Source organism: Brachionichthys hirsutus, chromosome 16 (genome assembly GCF_040956055.1).
Source record: "Brachionichthys hirsutus isolate HB-005 chromosome 16, CSIRO-AGI_Bhir_v1, whole genome shotgun sequence".
Taxonomy (NCBI): Eukaryota; Metazoa; Chordata; class Actinopteri; order Lophiiformes; family Brachionichthyidae; genus Brachionichthys; species Brachionichthys hirsutus.
The window spans coordinates 4373571-4383337 of record NC_090912.1 but is presented as its reverse complement, the minus strand read 5'-3'; the positions used below and the strand labels follow the sequence as shown (position 1 = coordinate 4383337).

At 44.3% G+C, this 9767-nt stretch overlaps 1 protein-coding gene across 1 annotated transcript in view; it reads left to right on the top strand.

The window, feature by feature from the left end:
- Nucleotides 1-1146: 1146 nt before the first annotated feature.
- cacna1aa (calcium channel, voltage-dependent, P/Q type, alpha 1A subunit, a) overlaps nt 1147-9767 on the top strand; it is a 52950-nt gene continuing 44329 nt past the window's right edge. Inside the window, exons 1-3 of the mRNA XM_068750390.1 lie at nt 1147-1481; nt 7831-7936; nt 8063-8202. Of these exons, the coding sequence (XP_068606491.1) occupies nt 1147-1481; nt 7831-7936; nt 8063-8202 (581 nt within the window). The remainder of the gene's footprint in view (nt 1482-7830; nt 7937-8062; nt 8203-9767) is intronic.

Below are 9767 nucleotides of genomic sequence, written 5' to 3'. Positions count from 1 at the left end.
GGGATGGTGAGGGACTTTCTCGGCTGTACCTCAACCCGCTAAGACCAAGACCATGAGAGGGTGCAAGACGGCGGAGACGCGGCCGTCGTACCCTTGCCTTTGACGACGCCGTCCGTGTGTCCCTCGCTCGGTCCCCCGAACCCCCGGACCGGGTCTCGCAGGTGACGGAGGAGAAAAAATGGTTCTTTCAACGCGGGAAGGATTCTTTGCTCCATCCACAACGCTCGACAGCAATGACGCCGACATTTCAAAGGAAAACGGTATTTTTTTTTCTCCCCCCCCCTCCCTTCTTCCCGCTGCTATTTCGTGTCAACTCTGAATTAAGGCGCATCGATTGATACAAATGCCACAGTTTCCCTGTTCTCGAGGCTTGTCAGAGCGCACTGGTGCAGAAGAGGGAGAAAAAAAAACACCGAGCCATATGAGTGCCCAACACTGTGCCAAATATTGCGGATGTTTCAAAAAAAATAAATAAATAATGGCTTTTCGATTTTCAATGAATTTTTAAATTATCGAGAGCGCAAGCTTCTCCAAAAACAAACAAAAAACGCCCATGCAGTTGATCGCGGCTGACTCCCGGAGTGTTGGCTCTCTTGATTGCGTTCAGATTTATTTTCCCATCACAATCCGTTTCGATTGAGGCCTGCGTGTGTGAAATCGGTGGCGTTTAGACGATCACGTTTGCTGCTCTCGTGAAAGTAAAGGAATAAATTGTCAAGAAAAGGCGCATGAGGAGGAGGCTGCGCTGCGCTCTGGCGTCCTCTCTGTGGGCATGAACCACGGAGAGCGCGAAACGCTGACTCGCTACAGTCTGCGAAGGATTTCATGTTGTGTGCGGAGCCTGCTTTAAATGGACACGAGAACCGGGACGGAGACACCCCACGGCTCGAGCGCACAGTCAGCCGAACGACCCACGCGTTGAATCTCCTCACAGCAGAGACGCAGAGAGAAGAAGAGACGGCGAATGGGCGGCACTGCTGGCCCGCTGCAGGTGCTCAGGAAAAACGCGCCCAGGACAAAACCCCCCCGTTGCGCATAGGAGACGTTTTGCTCCGGATGGGATGTAATGTTGTGTGGCTGCACAGCTGAGCATTGGTCTCCTTCTCCGCTGCTGCTTCGTCAAGATTGGCTTTCGGTGTCCAGAGAATGGCGCGGTTTGGAGATGAGGCGCCGGCCAGGTACGGCGGAGGCCCCGGCGGAGGTGGTGGCATGGGGGGCCGCGGTGGTAGCAGGCAAGGAGGACCCCACGGCCACGGACACGCGCACGGCCACGGACACGGCCACGGCCATGGCCACGGTCCACCTGGAGGGCCCGGGGGGCAGAGAATGTACAAGCAGTCTATGGCGCAGAGAGCGCGCACTATGGCTCTCTATAACCCCATCCCAGTGCGCCAGAACTGTTTCACTGTCAACCGCTCGCTGTTCATCTTCAGTGAGGACAACTTCGTTAGAAAATACGCCAAAAAGATCACCGAATGGCCATATCCTTCCCACGGCGTGGTACAGTGAGTAGAAAGTGTCCGTGAGGCCTTACGCGAGGACCACGTAGGACATACAGCATGTGTGACTGACTGACTGACTGACTGACTGGCTGACCGACTGACTGACTAACCGACTGGCTGACCGACTGGCTGACCGACTGACTGACTGGTTCACGTTTGTCTCAAATAAATTCACAAAAGCCATTCTCAGGTTGACAAAATAAATGGTGGGCAATTCATGATTGGTTTAGGAGGCGAGGGCAGGTTTTTATGATGCTGTCGATCCCCACCGAACACAGTCGTGCATGTGGGATTTGCTCGGTATATGATTGTGTGTGCGCGCGTGTGCGTGTGTGTGTGGTGGATGGAGGAGGGGGTGTCTAGGGGGCGCTGCTGGTTGCTGATGTCAGCATGTGCCGGAGAATGGTTGAAGAGAGACGTGGCATAAGCTACAACTGTGTGTGTGTGTGTGTGTGTGTGTGTGTGTGTGTGCGTGTGCGTGTGTGTGTTCTTGTATTGATGCACACCCAGCTCCCGTATCAGCAAGATGCAGGTGTCTAGTGCGTGTGTGTGTGAGAGAGAGAGAGAGAGCGAGAGACAGCGATGTTGGGTTGAGAATATGTTATTAACTTAACAGGTGCAACTAAATGGATGTCACAATATTAAACAGTGTGTGTGTGTGTGTGTGTGTGTGTGTGTGTGTGTGTGTGTGTGTGTGCGTGTGAGTGTGTGTGTTTGTGCTACAGCCACTGAAGTGTGAAAGTGTTAAATTTCCAGCATTTTCATCTTTCAAGAAACCAGCGTCTACTGCACCATTCTAAGGAAAAAGAGTGCGCTCATTTTCATTTTCAGCATTTGTGTGCGTCTTTGTGTAGTGTGATATTATCCAATAAGATGTACTACAAATATATGTTATATATTATGCTATACTATATATGCATTAAAACGTGGAAGTAAGTTTCTCAGGGTCAAGGAGAAAAGGGAAATTGGAGTAATGATTGCATTGATCCATGCTGATGCCTGAGCCATGACATAACTACACACACTAATTGGGCTGCTCTGGTGAAATGCAGGATCTACTTTCAGGGCGTATGAATCACTTCGATTCGCCATCAACATGACAGATGTGTGTTTTGGAGAGATGAGACCGGTGTGCAGGAAATCTTATCTTGTATTATTGGTTGTGCTGATTCGTTATTCAAGTTAGAGTAGTAACTTGTCAAAAGAAAAAAAGTTGCATTCTTTAAATATCTTTAAAGTACAAAAGTACTGAGTAAATCGAAGCCATTATTCTATTGGCTGTTTTTGTGTAATCCAAACCGAATCTCATGCATTATTAACATTATATTAAATAGTAATAGTATCAGTAGTTATCAAGAACATAACAAACAAGTTGACAAGAAAAAATAAACAACTCAATAAATAAGAAAATAAAATAGTAAACAAAATACTCAAAATATATTAGTGAAGACTGCCTATCAGAATATCAACTGAAGAAAAAGTATAGTAAAAGATGTAAAAGAATAATCTCTATACCAACATCCCAGGGATTATTGAAGCATTTTCTGCAATAAAAGTAAACACAACATTCATTTGTGCGACAATAAACTATGGGAGATGAAAAAAAAAAAGTCCCCAGAGTCACACAAATGTCCTCCTCCTGTTGGGCTTTTGTCGTTGCAGTTTTTCCTATTTGATGATAAGTAGCATGTCTGTCTGTCTATTTTTTTTTTTTTAATGTATGAACAGAAATGTATTTTAATTTGTAGGGAGTATCAGTAAAAAGAATATTGTAAGACAAAATACTCAAGTAAAGCAAAGCTACCTGATAACGCTACTCAGCAGTTTGATTTTTGACTCCTGGAGACATGGGATCAACTTCTCATTTGGCTTCATTTAAAAAAAAGAAGAAGATGCTGACCACAAGTGTTTACAAAGAAAAAAATAGACCAAACTTTGTAATGTTGGGAGAAAATAGAAAGTTCCCCAGATTCTAACATTGATTTAGCTTCAAAATAAGGAGACAAATAATGACAAATACAAATGGCAGATGGTGACTTGACCCAGGACGTATAATTCTTAGGTATCCATTTATCTCTCATCGAATAAAAAGGAGATTAAAGAGAATCACATTCAGTTAAAGTTCACAATGACTTTTCAGTAAATGGCCATTTGCTGTGGATGATTTTTCAGAAGACATTTCGACATGTCACTGTAGGAAAAAAAGCACATCAATCCATTTTAGCTTCAAGGTTTTGGTAATGTGCATGCATGCTGGCTCATTGTCACAACGATGGCTCGCCTCACCCTGTCCCTCATGCACCTTCTAGATTCCTCCTAGTGTTATCAATAGAGAGGCAAGCAGTGTAGAATATCATCTGGATAGCTGTTGACAAAATCATTTTGAGCATCCCGTCAGGTATTGTTTTTTGTTTTCCTGAACTATGGGTTTTATGTTGTTTGTATTGTGTGTGCTTCCGAGTGAGTAGCATTGCTTTAATCTCCTAGTTCCATGATCTGATCCTATATGATCCAGAATCAATGAGATATCAAATGACTGATCAAGAACAGAGTTCTTAATCTCTTCGCTGAGCAGTGTCACTTAGCCTTCCTCTAAAACTCTAAAATGCACACACTGGACATTTGTGATGTGTTGCCACATGCTTAGCATGCCTGAGCAGGTCGCCATGGAGAACAATCATATCGGTCACCACCTTTATAACCATGTGAGTCAGGTCAAGAGACACATTTATTTATGTGTTTGATATGAAAAGGGACAGAGAGAGGCTGGATGGAGAGTCAGTGATATCTGTTCACTGCAGAATCTAAATAATTTATTGGCATTTCTCCAGCTTGCAACTCTCAGCTGATAGCTCCACAGACTTAACATCAAATTAGATTTTCTCTAAGTGTGTGTGTGTGTCTCTCTCCATCTCACTCTCTTACACACACACACACACACACACACAGGCTAAGAAGGATATTCCAGAATCTCCAACAACACTCAGCAGTTTTTCCCAGGGGATCCACAGACCAGATGACATAAGTAATCTGTCCAATGAGGTCTGTTTCTACCCCCCAAAAAAAACTTCAAAGGGAGGAGCGAAAGAAGCACCATAACAAGATGGTAAACTACCTCAACTGGCTCCTTTCAATGCAAATTGAGAGCTTTTCCATGAGGATCAGCTCCCTCTGTTCCTCAGTGGTTGGAAGCAGCCCCTTCATCACTGCCGATGCTGCACCAAAGGACTGATGAAGCCAATAGGATCATGCCATCCAGAATCCCTCCTTCTTCCAAAACAGGCCTTGAGATCCTGTCAACTAATATTAGGATTAGACAGCCTTCAAGGACCAGACTGCGAAATGATCAACTACAATACCTCTGTGTGCCACTTTGATCTGGCTGTTTTTGAGACACTGCAGACGACTGCAACATATATATATATATATATATATATATATATATAAAACAATTTAAATAATGGAAGAAAAAGTACGAGACCACTGCTCTGTACCAACTAGAGCATATTACTCACAATATTAATCGGGATTTGAACCCAACACCTTCTTGCTCTGTGGTGAAAGTGCTAACCACTGCAGGAGAGAAGTTGCAATTTAAATAAAGAGATCACTGTGTCATTTTCAAGATGACATTATAGGACAGTAACAGTATTGTTTTCTCAACAACAAAAAGCTCAAATGAGTCGACCGTGCACGTTTAAACCTCATGCTGAAAATATACTGACAGAGAGCCCAGCAGACAGGTTATCAAAAACATATTGAAGCATAACAAGAATCTGATATACCGCACAAATAAACTAAAATAAAAATCCATTTACAATGCACCTTTAATTGGCAACAGATGCATAAACAGCCTGTATCCGCACGCTGAATGGGAAATCGTATTTATGTCTTTTTGTTTTGTCTCTTTTTCTCTGCTTTCCCGCTGCATTTTTGTCATTCTCATTTCTCTAGCTGTGCATTCTATCGGTGTTAAATTATTCAGTTGCAGTTGCAGGCAGATTCAGGTGTGTGTGTGTGATGGAGCGGGGGGGGGGGGGGGTCTGCACTGACGTGGAGCCAAGCTATTTTTGGGTTTTGGAATACGTGTAGAGAGAGAAAAATAGAGACACGGTGGGAGTCTGTGATGGATTGATTTGTATTTTGTATTTTTTCTGGGGTTCTTTGGTCATGTGCTGTTACTAGACAAACCTCACTGGAAACCTGCATTCTTCCTGCAGGGTGTGCTGGCACATGCCCACTCCCCCCCCCCCCCCCCCCCCCCCCCCACACACACACACTCTTACATGTGCACGAACAGAATGGCAGGGAGATGCAGGCTCACTGCTAAATCAGCAGGTTTTGTGTAAACATGCAAACGTAAGCAGAAGCAGTCCTAAAACACCTGCGTCGTCTTCTGAAGATTCAGCTAATGTAAAAAAAAAGTCACACGCTACACTTATATTATGCACACATCCCACTGCAAGCGCACACACACACACACACACACACACACACACACACACACAGACACACACACACCTCGGCGTCAGCATCTTGCACAACGTGACAACTGGGTTGTGAGGGAGAGGAGGGCTGAAACAGAGACACAACAAATGTGTGATGAACTAAACAAACAGGAGGAGATGTGGCAAACTGTAAGGACTGTAAGGCCATAATTGATGCTAATTTGGACTGAGAGAGGTCAAGCAGAGCTAAATGGGCCTTCAAGCACTCCCACTTTTTGGCAACACTGTCATAAATGGTGCCAAAGTGGGATGACTGTAGAATCATAAATGATGAATCATCACATTTTGTAGCCATGAGCCATGGGCTTGTGTTTTCTCTTCAGACCACGCTTTGTGTGCATTGTCCCGCTTTTGTTCCTGGTTTTGAAAGCGAATGCAAAACTCATCTATTTTTTTTTATCGAACCACAGACAATTGAGACCATTTTCTTATTGTGGAGAGCTTCGAGGCAGAAACAAGCTATACATATTGCAATTATTAATTACAATGAAACCTTTGTATATCGAGTGTATTTCACTTTGTAATTTAAAGTCATCTTGACATTACATTGCATGTTTTTGGGCTGGGGCTTGTAAAAACAAGTCAATGTCATTTAGTTCATATTTTATAAATTGAAATTTAGCTAAATCTGAAAATATGAGACTGTGTTTGAAACAGGAAGAAACACTTAAACTGCAATTCATGATTCAGTTTAAGTTGTAAAGATGCTGGGATAGAATGAAGTACTTTGACAACATCCTTAACTTTCATCGATTCACACAGTGCTGTGTGTCGGTTCCACTTGAACATACACTCATACATACTGTATGTGACAGTATGATGGATAGTCTCCGACCCACTCCCTTCCGCTTGCTCCCCCTCCTGTTAAATGTGTGTGTGTGTGTGTGTGCTCTGTCACTAACCTACTTTCAGCAGAGCATGCACATTGCTCATGAGAAGAAAATACTGCAATACTTTCACACCCTTCTGTCATTCCTTTCCTGTTCCAACACTCCTGTCGTCTTTGTCTATGCCCTTCTCTCTTCCTCCTTCCCTCCATCTTTCGTGCCATCTGCCCTCTATCCTTTCTTTCCCTTCTGCTCCCTTCTCTTTCATTTAATCCTCCCCATATTTTGCGCCGATCCAAGCTTTTCTCTCTCTCACCCTCTCACAGTCTTGTGTCTCGCTCGCCCCTCTTGCGTTTGCTGATGCGGCATCTCATTCGTTATTGAATGGAGATGGCATGGCAGGGACGGGGATGATTGATGAGAGAAAGGTGGACTGAGGAGAGATGCGGGAATGTTGGAGGGATGAAGAAACAAGTGGAAAAAGATGAGAGAGGCAGAAAAATGAGGGGTGAATGAAAGCTAGGTAGAGGAATGAAAGCGGGGCAGTAATATTGAAGCAGACGGGTGAGAGGAGTAGAGAGGGGGAGGTTTGACGGGGCAGGTGGAGGGAGAACAGGCACAGGCTTTACTGAGGAGGAGGAGGAGGAAAGTAAGAGGACATGAGGACTGAATGGAGCAGGAATGGTGTTAAGAAAATGCCTGTGTGCATGTGTGTGTGTGTTTGTGTGATCTTGTGGCTCCAGTGGTTCACTTTGAAGGCCTCACTTCCCTATTCTCTTCCCTATCAATCCCGTTTCCTCACTCTCCCTCATGTCCTTGCTCTATTTTTCTTTAGTAATCAGAACATACACTCATAATGATGGCTCTGTGTGTGTGTGTGTGTGTGTGTGCGTATTTGACTTTGTGTTTGCTGTAATTGTACGCTTAATATGGTGTGAAAATCTTCCAGATTTTTGTCTAAATAAACTGTTTTCCTTGACTCGATCTCCTCACTCCATTTGAGTGGATGATTCTAGCGACCATCATTGCCAATTGCATTGTCTTGGCTCTAGAACAACATTTGCCTGACGGAGACAAGACGCCACTGTCTGAGCGCCTGGTAAGTCTAAGTGACATGAAGCACGACGACGTGAATATGTCCACCATATGCAAACGTGCCATACTCCATCCTAACCTCCTACTTTTACATCCTCCTTTCTCTCGCTTCCTCTGCTTTCTGCGCCAGGATGACACAGAGCCGTACTTCATAGGGATCTTCTGTTTTGAGTCGGGAATCAAAATCCTGGCACTTGGTTTCGCCTTCCACAAGAACTCCTACCTGAGAAACGGATGGAATGTCATGGACTTTGTGGTGGTGCTCACTGGGTGAGTGGCAAGCAAGCACACATCCATTACAAGCGCACATAGCCAAGGACACAAGGACATCCCTGCATGAACTGCTTAAATCATACTGTCATGAGAACACAGTTTCAGAGTCGAATGCATCCTCTTCTCTTCGTTCTTCAGCTTAAAATGCCCAGAAGGAAGTGGCTTGCCATGCGGTTCAGTGTGTGTTTGAGCAAGTGTGTTTGCGAGTGTCCTTTGCCCTAATGAATGGCTCCATTCTTAGCAAAGCAGCAGTCAGATCACAGAGCAGAACTGCAGGCAGCCGGTACCCTGGGTAGGGAACAAATGTCACCACAATACACACAGGAGGAGGGTGGGGGGGTGGGAGTGGGGGTGTAACAGAGGGTACAGCCATTGGAGAGAAGGTATGAAGAGAGGATGCAAGAAAATATACTGGTAGTTGGCTCATATGGAAAATGCAGGAACAAAGAAAAGAGAAGTGCATGATTTAGATGCAAACGCACCGTCCTTAAAGACAGAGAGGAAAGGGTAAATAAGTAAATATATAAATGAGTAAATAAGTCAATAAATAAAAATCTTTATGGCTGCCAAGAATGTTCATTTTCACAACCGGTATGATGGCGAGCAAGGATAAAATAGGATCCAGCCTCTGAGCTCTGACAAAAAGGTATCAATGAAATTGATTATTTCAGTGACAAGGAAGACGTGCACTGATGAGTCCTTTTCAGATGGATTTGATGTCCTCTGATGTCCATCCATCACTTCCATCTGTCCACCCATCCATTCGCCCATCTCCGTCTATTGATCCATGTGATTGCTAAATACACAGTGAATATTATGGGTTACATTAACGGCGTGCATCCCTGGTGCAGTCTGGCAAAATGTCCTGGGCTTTAATAAGAGAAATCACAAAGCCCAGCTTGACTCTGCATGGCACACCAGAGGGACTGCATGGAAGGAGTGAGAAAACTAGTGTCAGCAAAACTGCAGGAAGTAGTTAGGTGCAGAAAGCTGAAAGGGCTGAGGCTGTTCTTCAAAATTCCTGCAAATGTCTGGTCTCACATAATCCCCCCACCCTCTGTGCAAATCTCCGCATTTTGTCACGGTAACAGTATGACACATAGTTAAAGCTGGGGTTGGTCCAGTTGCATAAGTTAACACTTGATCTTAAGCTGAAGCTGACTTCCTGACCCATACATGAAGTAAACCTTTGTGCACCCAACCTACAACCACATTCACCCCAGTTGTGACAACATCAATGCATTGCATTGCGGTGTCCCCAGTCATGTCCACAAACCCCTCACATTATAACGATGAAAACACCAACCAAGATTGTTCATTTAATTTGATTTTATTCAAATAACATTTTTATTATTATTTATTCAAAGAAGCTTTGTTGCTATTTGTCAGTCAGGCAGGTAGCTGCCGGACAATGTACAGCGAATATGTTGCAGCACTTAGGCTACAACACACAGCCTGTATATTTCCATGGTTCACTATATGTGCACCAACTGAAGCACACTCACGCACGTTCTCCGTTGCGTGTTCTATGAATAGAGGCTGTGCAGCTTTTTGAAGATGAA